Source organism: Oncorhynchus gorbuscha, linkage group LG11 (genome assembly GCF_021184085.1).
Source record: "Oncorhynchus gorbuscha isolate QuinsamMale2020 ecotype Even-year linkage group LG11, OgorEven_v1.0, whole genome shotgun sequence".
NCBI lineage: Eukaryota > Metazoa > Chordata > Actinopteri > Salmoniformes > Salmonidae > Oncorhynchus > Oncorhynchus gorbuscha.
This window is the reverse complement of record NC_060183.1, coordinates 81,465,261-81,484,411: the sequence shown is the minus strand read 5'-3', so window position 1 is coordinate 81,484,411 and position 19,151 is coordinate 81,465,261. Positions and strand designations below refer to the sequence as shown.

Genomic DNA, 19,151 nt, shown 5'->3' with positions numbered 1-19,151 from the left:
TCTACATGTGTTGTTAGCCCAGCTAGCATCAGTAATTCTACATGTGTTGTTAGCCCAGCTAGCATCAGTAATTCTACATTTGTTGTTAGCCCAGCTAGCATCAGTAATTCTACATTTGTTGTTAGCCCAGCTAGCATCAGTAATTCTACATGTGTTGTTAGCCCAGCTAGCATCAGTAATACTACATGTGTTGTTAGCCCAGCTAGCATCAGTAATTCTACATTTGTTGTTAGCCCAGCTAGCATCAGTAATTCTACATGTGTTGTTAGCCCAGCTAGCATCAGTAATTCTACATTTGTTGTTAGCCCAGCTAGCATCAGTAATACTACATGTGTTGTTAGCCCAGCTAGCATCAGTAATTCTACATGTGTTGTTAGCCCAGCTAGCATCAGTAATTCTACATGTGTTGTTAGCCCAGCTAGCATCAGTAATTCTACATGTGTTGTTAGCCCAGCTAGCATCAGTAATTCTACATGTGTTGTTAGCCCAGCTAGCATCAGTAATACTACATGTGTTGTTAGCCCAGCTAGCATCAGTAATTCTACATTTGTTGTTAGCCCAGCTAGCATCAGTAATTCTACATGTGTTGTTAGCCCAGCTAGCATCAGTAATTCTACATGTGTTGTTAGCCCAGCTAGCATCAGTAATTCTACATGTGTTGTTAGCCCAGCTAGCATCAGTAATTCTACATGTGTTGTTAGCCCAGCTAGCATCAGTAATTCTACATGTGTTGTTAGCCCAGCTAGCATCAGTAATTCTACATTTGTTGTTAGCCCAGCTAGCATCAGTAATTCTACATTTGTTGTTAGCCCAGCTAGCATCAGTAATTCTACATTTGTTGTTAGCCCAGCTAGCATCAGTAATTCTACATTTGTTGTTAGCCCAGCTAGCATCAGTAATTCTACATTTGTTGTTAGCCCAGCTAGCATCAGTAATTCTACATGTGTTGTTAGCCCAGCTAGCATCAGTAATACTACATGTGTTGTTAGCCCAGCTAGCATCAGTAATTCTACATTTGTTGTTAGCCCAGCTAGCATCAGTAATTCTACATGTGTTGTTAGCCCAGCTAGCATCAGTAATTCTACATTTGTTGTTAGCCCAGCTAGCATCAGTAATACTACATGTGTTGTTAGCCCAGCTAGCATCAGTAATTCTACATTTGTTGTTAGCCCAGCTAGCATCAGTAATTCTACATGTGTTGTTAGCCCAGCTAGCATCAGTAATTCTACATGTGTTGTTAGCCCAGCTAGCATCAGTAATTCTACATGTGTTGTTAGCCCAGCTAGCATCAGTAATACTACATGTGTTGTTAGCCCAGCTAGCATCAGTAATTCTACATTTGTTGTTAGCCCAGCTAGCATCAGTAATTCTACATGTGTTGTTAGCCCAGCTAGCATCAGTAATTCTACATGTGTTGTTAGCCCAGCTAGCATCAGTAATTCTACATGTGTTGTTAGCCCAGCTAGCATGGACACTGACAGTTGTGGATCTGATTGATGCAGCTGAAGAGCTACTGTCCCCTTACCCGGGAAGGTATAGAACAACAGACAGGGACGTTGGACCATCGAAGAGGCGCAGATATGATGAGAACTACATTGATTTGGGGTTCACTTTTATTGGGGGGTAGTGCCTTTCCTCAGTGCTAGAGGGGTTACAGCTGGAGGTTGAATGTTTGAAGGGGTACAGGGCTATAAAAAGTTTACGAATCACTGCCCGGAAGCATACCTTGGCCTGAACATCAGCACCACAGGTAACTTCCACAAAGCTGCGAACGATCTGAGAGACAAGGCAAGAAGGTCATTCTACGCCATCAACAGGAACATAAATTTCAACATACCAATTAGGATTTGGCTAAAAATACTTGAATAAGTCATAGAGCCCATTGCCCTTTATGGTTGTGAGGTCTGGGGTTCGCTCACCAACCAAGACTTCACAAAATGGGACAAATATCAAATTGAGACTGCATGTAGAATTCTGCAAAGGTCGATACTCGCTAATGATCAAAATCCAGAAAAGAGCCATTAAATTCTACAACCACCTAAAAGGAAGCGATTCCCAAACCTTCAAAATACAAAGCCATCACCTACAGAGAGATGAACCTGGAGAAGAGTCCCCAAAGCAAGCTGGTCCTGGGGCTCTGTTCACAAACACAAACACAACCCACAGAGCCCCAGGACAGCAACACAATTAGACCCAGTCAAATCATGAGAAAACAAAAAGATAATTACTGGACACATTAGAAAGAATTGACAAACAAAAACAGAGCAAACTAGAATGATATTTGGCCCTACTTTCCAACAGACCAGCTTCACTTTGCACTATATTCCTATGGTGGACCTGAAGAGAAATTCACATTGTTAGTTTGAATTTAGGTGGGTTCAATACTTATTTATTTTATTATTTATTTCGGGATTCACTCACAATAGTCCCTCCCTCAATTACTCCCTCGTGTGTATCAGGGGGAATTAAGAATTACATGTAAATGTAATTCGTTTGCACAAATACAACGGGATGAAATCCAACATTATTTTGTCTGACCCAGAAGCACCAATCAGGACCTATGATTTGATTTGAAATAAAACAGGAAGGACATGCAGTGACTTCCTCACATCCCATAATAATGCACACTGGCTACTGTTTGACGTTATGCACTGGTTCACTCTGCTGTTCCCTGGCCCTGCAGCTGACCTTTTCCTATTGTATTATCGAGTGTGTCTTCCCCTGGCTCATTCTATACCACCTTGAAGTAGAAGCCTCTCTCTACCTACAACCCCTCTCCTCCTCTCTCCTTACCTACAACCCCTCGCCTCCTCTCTCTTTACCTACAACCCCTCTCCTCTCTCCTTACCTACAACCTCTCTCCTCCTCTCTCTCTACCTACAACCCCTCTCCTCCTCTCTCTCGACCTACAACCCCTTCCCCCTCCTCTCTCTACCTACAACCCCTCTCCTCTCTTTACCTACAACCCCTCTCCTCCTCTCTTTACCTACAACCCCTCTCCTCCTCTCTTTACCTACAACCCCTCTCCTCCTCTCTCTCTACCTGCAACCTCTCTCCTCCCTCTCTCTACCTACAACCCCTCTCCTCCTCTCTCTCTACCTACAACCCCTCTCCTCCTCCTCTCTTTACCTACAACCCCTTCCTCCTCTCTCTCTCTACCTACAACCCCTCTCCTCCTCTCTCCTTACCTACAACCCCTCGCCTCCTCTCTCTTTACCTACAACCCCTCTCCTCTCTCCTTACCTACAACCTCTCTCCTCCTCTCTCTCTACCTACAACCCCTCTCCTCCTCTCTCTCGACCTACAACCCCTCTCCCCCTCCTCTCTCTACCTACAACCCCTCTCCTCTCTTTACCTACAACCCCTCTCCTCCTCTCTTTACCTACAACCCCTCTCCTCCTCTCTTTACCTACAACCCCTCTCCTCCTCTCTCTCTACCTGCAACCTCTCTCCTCCCCTCTCTCTACCTACAACCCCTCTCCTCCTCTCTCTCTACCTACAACCCCTCTCCTCCTCCTCTCTTTACCTACAACCCCTCTCCTCCTCTCTCTCTCTACCTACAACCCCTCTCCTCCTCTCTCTCGACCTACAACCCCTCTCCCCTCCTCTCTCTACCTACAACCCCTCTCTTTACCTACAACCCCTCTCCTCCTCTCTTTACCTACAACCCCTCTCCTCCTCTCTCTCTACCTGCAACCCCTCTCCTCCTCCTCTCTTTACCTACAACCCCTCTCCTCCTCTCTCTCTACCTACAACCGCTCTCCTCCTCTCTCTTTACCTACAACCCCTCTCCTCCTCTCTCTCTACCTACAACCCCTCTCCTCCTCCTCTCTTTACCTACAACCCCTCTCCTCTCTCTCTCTACCTACAACCCCTCTCCTCCTCTCTCTCGACCTACAACCCCTCTCCCCCTCCTCTCTCTACCTACAACCCCTCTCCTCTCTTTACCTACAACCCCTCTCCTCCTCTCTTTACCTACAACCCCTCTCCTCCTCTCTCTCTACCTGCAACCCCTCTCCTCCTCCTCTCTTTACCTACAACCCCTCTCCTCCTCTCTCTCTACCTACAACCGCTCTCCTCCTCTCTCTTTACCTACAACCCCTCTCCTCCTCTCTCTCTACCTACAACCCCTCTCCTCCTCTCTCTTACCTATAACCCCTCTCCTCCTCCTCTCTCTTTACCTACAACCCCTCTCCTCTCTCTCTTTACCTACAACCCCTCTCCTCCTCCTCTTTACCTACAACCCCTCTCCTCTTCTCTCTCTTTACCTACAACCCCTCTCCTCCTCCTCTCTCTACCTACAACCCCTCTCCTCCTCTCTCTCTACCTACAACCCCTCTCCTCCTCTCTCCTTACCTACACCCCCTCTCCTCCTCTCTCTTTACCTCCAACCCCTCTCCTCCTCCTCTCTCCTTACCTACAACCCCTCTCATCCTCTCTCTACCTACAACCCCTCTCCTCTCTCTCGCTACCTACAACCCCTCTCCTCCTCCTCTCTCTACCTACAACCCCTCTCCTCCTCCTCCTCTCTTTACCTACAACCCATCTCCTCCTCTCTCTCTACCTACAACCCCTCTCCTCCTCTCCTGTCTTCTACCTTACCTCTCCCCCTCTCCTGTCTTCTACCTCTCCTCTCCCCTCCCCTCCTCTACCTTCTCCCCTCCCCTCCTCTACCTTACCTCTCATCTCTTCTACCTTACCTCTCCTCTCCCCCTCTCGTCCTCTACCTTACCTCTCCCCCCTCTTCTCTCCCCTCCTGTCTTTTACCTCACCTCTCCTTGTTTCCTTAGTTGTATTCCTGTGTTCCAGTCTTTGTCGGTGTGTCCTCCTCTTGTTGGGGAGCAGGTCATCTGTCTGGGAGGTGTTGGCCTGCATCGCTAGTGTCTGGGAGAAGAGGGGCTGGCCGGGGTGAGAGTTCAGACGGGAGAAGAGGGGCTGGCCGGGGTGAGAGTTCAGACGGGAGAAGAGGGGCTGGCCGGGGTGAGAGTTCAGACGGGAGAAGAGGGGCTGGCCGGGGTGAGAGTTCAGACGGGAGAAGAGGGGCTGGCCGGGGTGAGAGTTCAGACGGGAGAAGAGGGGCTGGCCGGGGTGAGAGTTCAGACGGAAGTGTTTCTGTCTCCGTAGTGTCATGTAATGGTCTTCCATTCCACCTCCGCCTCTTGTGTTTTCACTGACGTGTTCCCCCCATCCGGAGTGAGACACACATCCTCCCCAGTCGGATATTCAGTGTCAGATATTCACTAGACTAGGTTACCCAGGGGTTTAACTATTCACTAGACAAGGATACCCAGGGGTTTAACTATTCACTAGACTAGGTTACCCAGGGGTTAAACTAACACTAGACTAGGTTACCCAGGGGTTTAACTATTCACTAGACTAGGTTACCCAGGGGTTTAACTATTCACTAGACTAGGTTACCCAGGGGTTAAACTAACACTAGACTAGGTTACCCAGGGGTTTAACTATACACTAGACTAGGTTACCCAGGGGTTTAACTATTCACTAGACTAGGTTACCCAGGGGTTAAACTAACACTAGGCTAGGTTACCCAGGGGTTAAACTAACACTAGACTAGGTTACCCAGGGGTTAAACTAACACTAGACTAGGTTACCCAGGGGTTAAACTAACACTAGACTAGGTTACCCAGGTGTTTAACCATTCACTAGACTAGGTTACCCCGGGGTTAAACTAACACTAGGCTAGGTTACCCAGGGGTTAAACTAACACTAGGCTAGGTTACCCAGGGGTTTAACCATTCACTAGACTAGGTTACCCAGGGGTTAAACTAACACTAGACTAGGTTACCCAGGGGTTTAACTATTCACTAGACTAGGTTACCCAGGGGTTTAACTATTCACTAGACGAGGATACCCAGGGGTTTAACTATTCACTAGACTAGGTTACCCAGGGGTTAAACTATTCACTAGACGAGGATACCCAGGGGTTTAACTATTCACTAGACTAGGTTACCCAGGGGTTAAACTATTCACTAGACGAGGATACCCAGGGGTTTAACTATTCACTAGACTAGGTTACCCAGGGGTTTAACTAACACTAGACTAGGTTACCCAGGGGTTAAACTAACACTAGGCTAGGTTACCCAGGGGTTTAACTATTCACTAGACTAGGTTATGGAACAATACATCACAGCTGGAAACTGGACTGATTAACTACCTCTCACCTCCAGTCTAATAGATGTGTTGGGCACAAAATGGCTGCCATGTTTCACTCAGGTAGTGTTGGATATGGGGCGGCAGTGGTTAGAGTGTAGAGGTGGCAGGGTAGCCTAGTGGTTAGAGTGTAGAGGTGGCAGGGTAGCCTAGTGGTTAGAGTGTAGAGGCGGCAGGGTAGTCTAGTGGTTAGAGTGTAGAGGCGGCAGGGTAGCCTAGTGGTTAGAGTGTAGAGGAGGCAGGGTAGCCTAGTGGTTAGAGTGTAGAGGCGGCAGGGTAGCCTAGTGGTTAGAGTGTAGAGGCGGCAGGGTAGCCTAGTGGTTAGAGTGTAGAGGAGGCAGGTAGCCTAGTGGTTAGAGTGTAGAGGCGGCAGGGTAGCCTAGTGGTTAGAGTGTAGAGGCGGCAGGTAGCCTAGTGGTTAGAGTGTAGAGGAGGCAGGTAGCCTAGTGGTTAGAGTGTAGAGGTGGCAGGGTAGCCTAGTGGTTAGAGTGTAGAGGAGGCAGGTAGCCTAGTGGTTAGAGTGTAGAGGCGGCAGGGTAGCCTAGTGGTTAGAGTGTAGAGGAGGCAGGTAGCCTAGTGGTTAGAGTGTAGAGGAGGCAGGTAGCCTTGTGGTTAGAGTGTAGAGGAGGCAGGGTAGCCTAGTGGTTAGAGTGTAGAGGAGGCAGGGTAGCCTAGTGGTTAGAGTGTAGAGGAGGCAGGGTAGCCTAGTTGTTAGAGTGTAGAGGTGGCAGGGTAGCCTAGTGGTTATAGTGTAGAGGTGGCAGGGTAGCCTAGTGGTTAGAGTGTAGAGGAGGCAGGTAGCCTAGTGGTTAGAGTGTAGAGGCGGCAGGGTAGCCTAGTGGTTAGAGTGTAGAGGCGGCAGGGTAGCCTAGTGGTTAGAGTGTAGAGGAGGCAGGTAGCCTAGTGGTTAGAGTGTAGAGGTGGCAGGGTAGCCTAGTGGTTAGAGTGTAGAGGAGGCAGGTAGCCTAGTGGTTAGAGTGTAGAGGCGGCAGGGTAGCCTAGTGGTTAGAGTGTAGAGGAGGCAGGTAGCCTAGTGGTTAGAGTGTAGAGGAGGCAGGTAGCCTTGTGGTTAGAGTGTAGAGGAGGCAGGGTAGCCTAGTGGTTAGAGTGTAGAGGAGGCAGGTAGCCTAGTGGTTAGAGGAGGCAGGTAGCCTAGTGGTTAGAGTGTAGAGGAGGCAGGTAGCCTTGTGGTTAGAGTGTAGAGGAGGCAGGGTAGCCTAGTGGTTAGAGTGTAGAGGAGGCAGGTAGCCTAGTGGTTAGAGTGTAGAGGAGGCAGGGTAGCCTAGTGGTTAGAGTGTAGAGGAGGCAGGGTAGCCTAGTGGTTAGAGTGTAGAGGAGGCAGGTAGCCTAGTGGTTAGAGTGTTGAGGAGGCAGGTAGCCTAGTGGTTAGAGTGTAGAGGAGGCAGGTAGCCTAGTGGTTAGAGTGTAGAGGAGGCAGGTAGCCTAGTGGTTAGAGTGTAGAGGAGGCAGGTAGCCTAGTGGTTAAAGTGTAGAGGAGGCAGGGTACCCTAGTGGTTAGAGTGTAGAGGAGGCAGGTAGCCTAGTGGTTAGAGTGTAGAGGAGGCAGGTAGCCTTGTGGTTAGAGTGTAGAGGAGGCAGGTAGCCTAGTGGTTAGAGTGTAGAGGAGGCAGGTAGCCTAGTGGTTAGAGTGTAGAGGAGGCAGGTAGCCTAGTGGTTAGAGTGTAGAGGAGGCAGGTAGCCTAGTGGTTAGAGTGTAGAGGAGGCAGGTAGCCTAGTGGTTAGAGTGTAGAGGAGGCAGGGTAGCCTAGGGGTTTAGATTGTAGAGGAGGCAGGGTAGTCTAGTGGTTAGAGTGTAGAGGAGGCAGGTAGCCTAGTGGTTAGAGTGTAGAGGAGGCAGGTAGCCTAGTGTTCAGAGCGTCGGTGCCAGTAACCAAAAGGTTGCTGGATCGAATCCCCGATCTGACAAGGTAGAAATCTGTTGTTCTGGCCCCTGAACAAGGCAGTTAACCCACTGTTCCCCTGTAGGCTGTCATTGTAGATAAGAATTTATTCTTAAATTAAAATATACAGGCCAGGTTTCCCTTGTAAAATCGGTATTTTGACCTCAATCAGACATTCTAGCTAAACACAAAAAACACTCCCACGCTATAATTTATATTTATAAAACTAGTTATTTTTAATTTAATTTCAATTGCACTGCATTATTGAGATCAATCTTCTGCCACCAAATTAAATGTGGCTGTTATAAAGAACACATCATTTCAGTTTAGTCAGTTAGTCATTAGTCATAATTCTGTTAATAAGTAATGTCATTAGTAGTAATGTCATTAGTAGTAATTTCAAGTCAGTTAATAAATAATTAGTCATTAATAATCATTTTCAGTATATAAATAATTAGTCATTAGTAATAATTGGGGAGATCAAAATCCACCCAAATCAATAATAAAGTCAAGTTCAATATGATTAGAAATTCTACTTAAAACATTCAGAATCCTAATGACTTTTCAAACAAACCCGACAGACAGACAAGTTCAAGTGATAGGTGTGTGTGTTTAGTAGCGTAGACTAGAGATGGGTCTTCGAGGAACAGGCTTCTGCGTGGCCTAATTATCTAGTTGAAGGTCAACCTTTCACACACACACACACACACACACACACACACACACACACACACACACACACACACACACACACACACACACACACACACACACACACACACACACACACACACACACACACACACACACACACACACACACTAGAGAATAAAGACTGAGGTGAGTAATTACTTCAACTGTTCAATTACAGAGGGGCAGATTAGGTCCTCCCTCCTCTCTCCATCCCTACAGGACTGTTCCTTTCACCTCCCTCCATCTCTACAGGACTGTTCCTTTCACCTCCCTACATCTCTACAGGACTGTTCCTTTCACCTCCCTCCTCTCTCCATCTCTACAGGACTGTTCCTTTCACCTCCCTCCTCTCTCCATCTCTACAGGACTGTTCCTTTCACCTCCCTCCTCTCTCCATCCCTACAGGACTGTTCCTTTCACCTCCCTACATCTCTACAGGACTGTTCCTTTCACCTCCCTCCATCTCTACAGGACTGTTCCTTTCACCTCTCTCCATCTCTACAGGACTGTTCCTTTCACCTCCCTCCTCTCTCCATCCCTACAGGACTGTTCCTTTCACCTCCCTCCTCTCTCCATCTCTACAGGACTGTTCCTTTTACCTCCCTACATCTCTACAGGACTGTTCCTTTCACCTCCCTCCTCTCTCCATCTCTACAGGACTGTTCCTTTCACCTCCCTCCTCTTTCCATCCCTACAGGACTGTTCCTTTCACCTCCCTCCATCTCTACAGGACTGTTCCTTTCACCTCCCTCCATCTCTCCATCTCTACAGGACTGTTCCTTTCTCTACAGGACTCCCTCCTCCTCTCCCATCCCTACAGGACTGTTCCTTTCACCTCCCTCCTCTCTCCATCTCTACAGGACTGTTCCTTTCACCTCCCTTCATCTCTACAGGACTGTTCCTTTCACCTCCCTCCTCTCTCCATCTCTACAGGACTGTTCCTTTCACCTCCCTCCTCTCTCCATCTCTACAGGACTGTTCCTTTCACCTCCCTCCTCTCTCCATCCCTACAGGACTGTTCCTTTCACCTCCCTCCTCTCTCCATCTCTACAGGACTGTTCCTTTCACCTCCCTCCTCTCTCCATCCCTACAGGACTGTTCCTTTCACCTCCCTCCTCCCTCCTCTCTCCAGGACTGTTCCTTTCACCTCCCTCCATCTCTACAGGACTGTTCCTTTCACCTCCCTCCATCTCTACAGGACTGTTCCTTTCACCTCCCTCCTCTCTCCATCTCTCCAGGACTGTTCCATTCACCTCCCTCCTCTCTCCATCCCTACAGGACTGTTCCATTCACCTCCCTCCTCTCTCCATCCCTACAGGACTGTTCCTTTCACCACCCTCCTCTCTCCATCCCTACAGGACTGTTCCTTTCACCTCCCTCCTCTCTCCATCTCTCCAGGACTGTTCCTTTCACCTCCCTCCTCTCTCCATCCCTACAGGACTGTTCCTTTCACCTCCCTCCTCTCTCCATCTCCACAGGACTGTTCCTTTCACCTCCCTCCTCTCTCCATCCCTACAGGACTGTTCCTTTCACCTCCCTCCATCTCCACAGGACTGTTCCTTTCACCTCCCTCCTCTCTCCATCTCTACAGGACTGTTCCTTTCACCTCCCTCCTCTCTCCATCTCTACAGGACTGTTCCTTTCACCTCCCTCCATCTCTACAGGACTGTTCCTTTCACCTCCCTCCATCTCTACAGGACTGTTCCTTTCACCTCCCTCCATCCCTACAGGACTGTTCCTTTCACCTCCCTCCATCTCTACAGGACTGTTCCTTTCACCTCCCTCCTCTCTCCATCTCTACAGGACTGTTCCTTTCACCTCCCTCCTCTCTCCATCTCTACAGGACTGTTCCTTTCACCTCCCTCCATCTCCACAGGACTGTTCCTTTCACCTCCCTCCTCTCTCCATCTCTACAGGACTGTTCCTTTCACCTCCCTCCATCTCTACAGGACTGTTCCTTTCACCTCCCTCCTCTCTCCATCTCTACAGGACTGTTCCTTTCACCTCCCTCCATCTCTACAGGACTGTTCCTTTCACCTCCCTCCTCTCTCCATCTCTACAGGACTGTTCCTTTCACCTCCCTCCTCTCTCCATCTCTACAGGACTGTTCCTTTCACCTCCCTCCTCTCTCCATCTACCCTTCTGAGAGGATAATAACTATACTAGTTGAAGCTTTGCAGGTCTCCAAGAACCCCTCCATCATGGGGCGGCAGGGTAGACTAGTGGTTAGAGTGGAGGGTCGGCAGGGTAGCCTAGTGGTTAGAGTGGAGGGGCGGCAGGGTAGCCTAGTGGTTAGAGTGTAGGGGCGGCAGGGTAGCCTAGTGGTTAGAGTGGAGTGGCGGCAGGGTAGCCTAGTGGTTAGAGTGGAGGGGCGGCAGGGTAGCCTAGTGGTTAGAGTGGAGGGGCGTGGTTAGAGGGGGCGGCAGGGTAGCCTAGTGGTTAGAGTGTAGGGGCGGCAGGGTAGCCTAGTGGTTAGAGTGGAGTGGAGGCAGGGAGTGGAGGGGCGGCAGGGTAGCCTAGTGGTTAGAGTGGAGGGGCGGCAGGGTAGCCTAGTGGTTAGGTTAGAGGGAGGGCGGCAGGGGGTAGCCTAGTGGTTAGAGTGGAGGGGGCGGCAGGGTTAGCCTAGTGGTTAGAGTGGAGGGGCGGCAGGGTAGCCTAGTGGTTAGAGTGGAGGGGCGGCAGGGTAGCCTAGTGGTTAGAGTGGAGCCTAGTGGTTAGAGTGGAGGCGGCAGGGTAGCCTAGTGGTTAGAGTGGAGTGGAGGCAGGGTAGCCTAGTGGTTAGAGTGGAGGGGCGGCAGGGTAGCCTAGTGGTTAGAGTGGAGGGGCGGCAGGGTAGCCTAGTGGTTAGAGTGTAGAGGTGGCAGGGTAGCCTAGTGGTTAGAGTGGAGGGGCGGCAGGGTAGCCTAGTGGTTAGAGTGTAGAGGTGGCAGGGTAGCCTAGTGGTTAGTGGTTAGAGGGAGGGGTTAGGCAGGGTAGCCTCGTGGTTAGAGTGGAGGGGCGGCAGGGTAGCCTCGTGGTTAGAGTGGGGGGGTGGCAGGATAGCCTAGTGGTTAGAGTGGAGGGGCAGCAGGGTAGCCTAGTGGTTAGAGCGTTGGACTAGTAACCGGAAGGTTGCAAGTTCAAATCCCCGAGCTGACAAGGTACAAATCTGTCGTTCTGCCCCTGAACAGGCAGTTAACCCACTGTTCCTAGGCCGTCATTGAAAATAAGAATTTGTTCTTAACTGACTTGTCTAGTTAAATAAAGGTAAAAATACACGGATATATAACAAGCTTCTTAATGGAATACTCCTCCAGACCATGGTACATCTCAAATGGCACCCTATTCCCTATATAGTGCACTACTTTTAACCAGAGCCCCCATAGAGAATAGGGTGCCATTTTGGATGCACTGTATGTATATATATATATATATACTGTGTAATTATACCAGTCTGAATCAACATTCCACTTGAGTCATTCACACTAAGCCTAGTCACTGTGTAATCATACAAGATACCGGTCTGAATCAACATTCAACATGAATCAACTTGAGTCATTCACACAAAAGCCTAGTCACTATCCAGACATATTTTTATTGAACACAGAAGCCAAACACAATTTTTTTACATTTTTTTTTTTTTTTAAACACAGACATTACAGTACATCTTCATCAATATAATATATTATTAGGTGAATGATCGAAAGCACACAGCAGGAACAGGACAGGTACAGGTACAGTCACAGAGCACCTTCAGAGCCAAACTACAACACAGAGACAGTAGGGAAGATAGATCAATATCATCATCACCTTCATCACCCCCCCCCTCCCCATCGTCATCACCACCACCATCATTGTGATCTTCATCAGCACCCCCATCGTCATGATTTATCACCCCCCCCCCCATCGTCATGATCTTCATCACCATCACCATCTCACTGGCAACACACTAGATGATGTTACAGCCAATAAACGGACGTTGAAGTCCTTCTTTACATCTCTCTATTTAAGAGGAGCTCCAGACGCAGCGCTGACAGATCGATAGGATACTTAAAGCAGGAGCGCCAGTTTGTGTTTCAGCACAGAGGGAGAAGAGAGAGAGAGAGAGAGAGAGAGAGAGAGGTAGGGTAGGTCTGTATTGGTCCTAGCTGCAGTTGAGCTATAGCAGAACTGAAAAGAGATATAGATATATTCAAAAATAAAAATAAAAGAGCGATAGAATTCATTAATTCAAAAATAAATAAAGAATTGGATTGTAAAAGTTTTCAATCATGCAAGCAGGGAGAAATTTCACAAAATGTTGTTGACATTTAGGAAAGAAAACATCTGCAGGAAGCTACATTTCATCTTCATCAAAACTGAGGAATAACATTGCATAAACTTCACGTGTCAAACTTTTTGTTTCAGTTTTTAAAATCTATATTGGAGAAACATTTCAGCCAAGCAAAAAAATAATTAAATAAATAAAAAGTCCAAAAAAGTCACACAAAAAAAAAAAACACTACTTGGTCCTCTTTATTAAAACAACAATGTAAAACATCTTTGTCACTCAGTCAAAACACAAAACACAAAAAGCCAGATTTCACTCCTTGATGCCCACAGGACTAGGTGAGGATAGTTTTGGTGCTGGGTGTCCTCTACTGCTCAGGAAATGAGGCTGCAGCAGACAGACAGGCAGACAGACAGACAGGCAGACAGACAGGCAGGCAGACAGACAAGCAGACAGACAGGCAGACAGACAGGCAGAAAGACAGGCAGGCAGACAGGCAGACAGACAGGCAGACAGACAGGCAGGCAGACAGGCAGGCAGACAGGCAGGCAGACAGACAGGCAGTTTGACAGGCAGACAGACAGGCAGACAGACAGGCAGACAGACAGGCAGACAGACTGGGAGCCCAGCAGCTATCCCCATTGAACGCGGTTTCCAGTCTACCTGGTGTACTCCATGCTGCTGTGGCTGGGGGCCAAGCTTGGGGCTGGGTCCTGTCTGTCTCTGTGGTTCAGCCTAATGACAGAGACTGGCTGTGGCTCAAGGAGGGGAGGAAAGGAGGAAGAGCAAGAGATCCGGAGAGAGGGAAGGAAGCCTCACGACCTTCTCTATACAGACACACCCTAATCCAAATAAAGAGGTGGTCGTGCTCTCCGACACACACCATGACAGACAGTGCTCCATGTACACTAACAGTGTATTTGGTGGGAATTCATTAGCCAAGGCAAGTATGTAGCGAGCAGCCTCCAGACAGGAAGACCATTAAAGGAGCAGGAGAACACTCAGCTTCTCCATCAGCTTGCCCTCTTCCAACCGTAACCATTAAGTAAGGGAAACGCAAAACTGACCCAAGATTAGCCTTCTAGGGACAACTTCACACTACACCTGAACCGCAGCCAATCACAGCGAGAGCCAAGTGTTCCAGTCTTCTAGAGATGGAATGCGTTTCAAAACAGTACCGATCAAAAGTTTGAACGAACCTTCTCATTCAAGGGTTTTTTCTTTATTTGTACTATTTTCTACATTGTAGAATAATAGTGAAGACATCAACACTATGAAATAACACATAATGGAATCATGTAGTAACTAAAAAAAAGTGTTAAACAAATCAAAATATATTTTATATTTGAGATGCTTCAAAAAGTCACCCTTTGGCTTGATGACAGCTTTGTATACTCTTGGCATTCTCTCAACCAGCTTTATGAGGGAGTCACCTGGAATGCATTTTCAATTAACAGGTGTGCCTTCTTAAAAGTTAATTTGTGGAATTTCTTTCCTTCTTAATGCGTTTGAGCCAATCAGTTGTGTTGTGACAACGTAGGGCTGGTATACAGAAGATTCTTCAGGTGCAGTCACAAAAACCATCAAGCGCTATGATGAAAGTGGTTCTCATGAGGACCGCTACAGGAATGGAAGACCAAGAGTTACCTCTGCTGCAGAGGATCATTTCATTAGATTTACCAACCTCAGAAATTGCAGCCCAAATAAATGCTTGACAGAGTTCAAGTAACAGACACATCTCAACATTAACTGTTCAGAGGAGACTGTGTGAATCAGGCCTTCATGGTCGAATTGCTGCAAAGAAACCACTACTAAAGGACACCAATAAGAAGAGACTTGCTTGGGTCACGAAACATGAGCAAAGGACATTAGACCAGTGGAAATCTGTCCTTTCGTCTGGAGTCAAAATTGGAGATGGGATTTATTTAGAATTCAAGGCACACTTAACCAGCATGGCTACCACAGCATTCTGCAGCAATACGCCATCCCATCTGGTTTGGGTGTGGTGGGACTTTCAACACACCTCCAGGCTGTGTAAGGGCTGTTTTACCAAGGAGCGTGACGGAGTGCTGCATCAGATGACCTGGCCTCAACAATCCCCCGACCTCAAACAAATTGAGACGATTTGGGATGAGTCGGATCGCAGAGAGAAGGAAAAGCAGCCAACAAGTGCTCAGCATATGTGGGAACCCCTTCACGACTTTTGAAAAAGCATTCCAGGTGAAGCTGGTTGAGAGAATGCCAAGTGTATGCAAAGCAGTCATCAAGGCAAAGGGCGGCTATTTTTTAGAATCTCAAATATAAAATATTGTTTAACACTTTTTTGGTTACTACATGATTCCATGTGTATTATTTCATAGTTATGATGTCTTCACTATTATTCTAAAACGTAGAAAATAGTTTTTTAAATAAAAACCTTTGAATAAGTGAGGTGTTATAAAACATTTGACCGGTAGTTTGTCACTCTGACAGGTCAGTTACCAGCCAATGGATGACGTCTTTCGACACCTCAGACAACTGCTCCGGTGCAGGAATAAAACACCACTGAGAGAGCTCTGTTTTTTTAAACAGACGTACTATAACAAAGGAGTACCTCAAGGTTGTGTGTTAAGACCCACTGATACTCCTATGGTTCCATTAATCTCAATCAAAAGAATTACAAAACATAATTTAAACAGCCTGGAAGTAAAATGAGATGAAATCCTCCTGCCAGTCACCTCTAGCCTCAGGTCTTTCTCACTTTTCTCTACTTGACTCTTTCCATCTCAATGTTTTTTTTTCTTGCTCAGAGAAACTGCCAAAAAACTGCCAAAAAGAAAAACACATTTTCGGAAGCTATTACTGTGGGCAGTGGAGAAAAGAGATTAAGATCTTCCAAGGTTGGAGGGAAGTCAAGTCAAGGCCATCAAAAGCAGTCTGACAAGATGGTGGGGGTGGGGGGGTGTACTTTTTTGCGGAGAGAACTTGTGAAAAGCTTTGACACGCTTGGGCTTGCAGGTGTTCTCTGGCGTTAGAAGCTTTTACACGGCTAATGATAGGAACTTGACAGGAGCGGAGATGAGGTGGAGAAAAGTGGAGCAGGCAACGCAGGGAACTCACAGGGACCCTAAAAACACTCGCAGCCTGCTGCCGGCCAGGGGTTGAAAACAAGAAGAAAATAACACACATTCCAGGGAGATATAGTCAATGTAAAGTCTCTCTAAAATATATCCATAATCTCAGAAACTACAGTAGTATCTGTATATACTCTCAGAAACTACAGTAATATCTGTATATACTCTCAGAACCTACAGTAGTATCTGTATATACTCTCAGAAACTACAGTAGTATCTGTATATACTCTCACAACTTAGTATCTGTATATACTCTCAGAACCTACAGTAGTATCTGTATATACTCTCAGAACCTACAGTAGTATCTGTATATACTCTCAGAACCTACAGTAGTATCTGTATATACTCTCAGAACCTACAGTAGTATCTGTACATACTCTCACAACTTAGTATCTGTATATACTCTCACAACCTAGTATCTGTATATACTCTCAGAACCTACAGTAGTATCTGTACATACTCTCACAACCTAGTATCTGTACATACTCTCACAACCTAGTATCTGTATATACTCTCACAACCTAGTATCTGTATATACTCTCACAACCTAGTATCTGTCTGTAATCTCACAACCTAGTATCTGTATATACTCTCACAACCTAGTATCGGTCTGTACTCTCAGAACCTAGTATCTTTTATGTACTCTCAAAACCTAGTATATCTACGTACTCTCAGAACCTAGTATCTGTATGTACTCTCAGAACCTAGTATCTGTATGTACTCTCAGAACCTAGTATCTGTATGTACTCTCAGAACCTAGTATCTGTATGTACTCTCAGAACCTAGTATCGGTCTGTACTCTCAGAACCTAGTATCTGTATGTACTCTCAGAACCTAGTATTGGTCTGTACTCTCAGAACCTAGTATCTGTATGTACTCTCAGAACCTAGTATCGGTCTGTACTCTCAGAACCTAGTATCTGTATATACTCTCAGAACCTAGTATCGGTCTGTACTCTCAGAACCTAGTATCTGTATGTACTCTCAGAACCTAGTATATCTACGTACTCTCAGAACCTAGTATCTGTATGTACTCTCAGAACCTAGTATATCTACAATAAGAGGATCAGGGCGAAGGTTTTCGTCTTAGCTACGCCGTGGCTGTCAATGTACATATTAATATGAGTATCTTAGCCTGACACATTATTCTAGTCAATATCCGACAGAGAAAATAGATAAGAGGTAAGTAGTAAAAGGCTAACAAGCAGCAACCAATAATAACGCCTTTATAGTGATATATTCTTCATATGATAATGGTCTTTCCTCTTGGACCGAATAGTGATACGATTTGAACACGTTTTCCCTCTCGTTGGGGTGCTACGTAAGGAGGGTAGGAGAGAACGGTTTGGTAAAGTGTTCTTGTTTAAAGGTGTACAGTTGCCGCGGAGGTGAGCAGGGGGCGTGTCCTATTTAACACACGGCTGAGATGATTGGTGCAGTTAAGATGAAAGCGTAACCCACACAGTTTTTTTTTCTTTTTTTCCCCCCACCTCTCAGCGCAGGTCCACACCTGACCTCTCTATCACACGCAATACAATGGACTTATTATGGTGTAAAGGTTACATCTAGAAGCCAAACCATCACACCAAGGGATTAGTTGTCCCCCCCTCCTCCTCACCCCCCCCTGGTGGGATTTGAAAAGACCAGACTAGACAGCAACACAAGCGGTGTTTCCCTTTAAATAACAGAGGAAAGGAAACGTCTGGGGAGGAGAGGAACAACAACAACCAGATAAAAGTGGAGGAATTAAACAGTGTAAACAGCAGTAATAGTAATCAATGTAAACGATTGATGCAAAGCCTTCTCATCTCAATCACTTCCTGGTTGCGACCGTTTAACCTCTGACCCCCAGTGACCTCGTCCCCTGACCCGCCTCAGACCATGAAGCGGTGCTCCTTGCCGTCGTGGGCCATGAGGATGACGTTCCGGTTGGAGGTCCAGATGAGACGGGCCAGCTTCAGGGCGTTCTGAGAGCCAGGAGAGGCAGGCTGTACCGGGGGGACCTGGTAGGTCTTGATGCACTTCAGCTGAGGGGTAGAGTTCAGCATGCCAATACTGCCCAGCAGAGACGTATTCATCTGGAGACAGGAGGAAGCAAGAACAAAGAAGGATTTTAAGATTTTATTTATTAAATATTTTTTATCCATTTTCTTGGGAGAGAACAGAATTCCTCTATTTACTTGATCAGCCGAAGGAGTTTAGGGTTCTCAGGGCCTTGGAGGAGTTTAGGGTTCTCAGGGCCTTGGAGGAGTTTAGGGTTCTCAGGGCCTTGGAGGAGTTTAGGGTTCTCAAGGCCTTGGAGGAGTTTGGGGTTCTCAAGGCCTTGGAGGAGTTTAGGGTTCTCAGGACCTTGGAGGAGTTTGGGGTTCTTAGGGCCCGGGAGGAGTTTAGGGTTCTCAGGGCCCTGGAGGAGTTTAGGGTTCTCAAGGCCTTGGAGGAATTTAGGGTTCTCTCGTGTCTAGGAGACAACCCCAGAACTAAACCCCAGGCTGCCAGAGTGTCTAGGAGAGAGAGACACAGACCTAAACCCCAGGCTGGCAGAGTGTCTAGGAGACAACTCCAGACCGTCTCCTAGCACATTACCAATGTAGCCGGCTAGCTGTGCATCCCGCAGGAAGGCACAGACCTGTGGTTTACATTTACAGTAAGGTCATTAGTGATAGGGGGCAGAGACTTGGCAGCGTCAGGGGTTTTACAGTCCCTCCTCTCCTCTGTGCTACTGCTGCTGGGAACAGGACAGGAGACAGCCGGGCTGGGATGTGGTGTGTGTGCTGGCAGGCCAGGAGACAGGACAGGAGACAGGACAGGCTGGAGCAGGACTAGACTACCTCTCACTGGGGGCCATTAAAGCTCCATGCTTCCCTCCACTATGCAATATCAGCTATCTTCTAGGAACAGTGAGTGTGTGTGCATGTTTGTGTGTGGTGTGTGTGCGAGTACAAACCTGCCAGAAGGAGATGTGGCTGTCCGCGTTAGAGTAGGTGGCCAGGTACCTCCCGTCAGGAGCAAACGACACCGCTGTGAT

The 19,151-nt window shown here is 47.3% G+C and overlaps 1 protein-coding gene across 3 annotated transcripts in view; it reads right to left on the bottom strand.

Moving 5' to 3' along the window:
- Positions 1-17,757: 17,757 nt before the first annotated feature.
- Positions 17,758-19,151, bottom strand: part of LOC123989545 (WD repeat-containing protein 7) — a 366,883-nt gene continuing 365,489 nt past the window's right edge. For all 3 annotated transcript variants that reach the window (XM_046290631.1, XM_046290633.1, XM_046290632.1), the window contains 2 exons: positions 19,071-19,151; positions 17,758-18,204 (listed from right to left, as the gene is read on the bottom strand). The exon at positions 19,071-19,151 is cut by the window's right edge and continues 24 nt beyond it. In XM_046290631.1, the coding sequence (XP_046146587.1) occupies positions 18,001-18,204; positions 19,071-19,151 (285 nt within the window). In that variant the 3' untranslated portion in view covers positions 17,758-18,000. The remainder of the gene's footprint in view (positions 18,205-19,070) is intronic.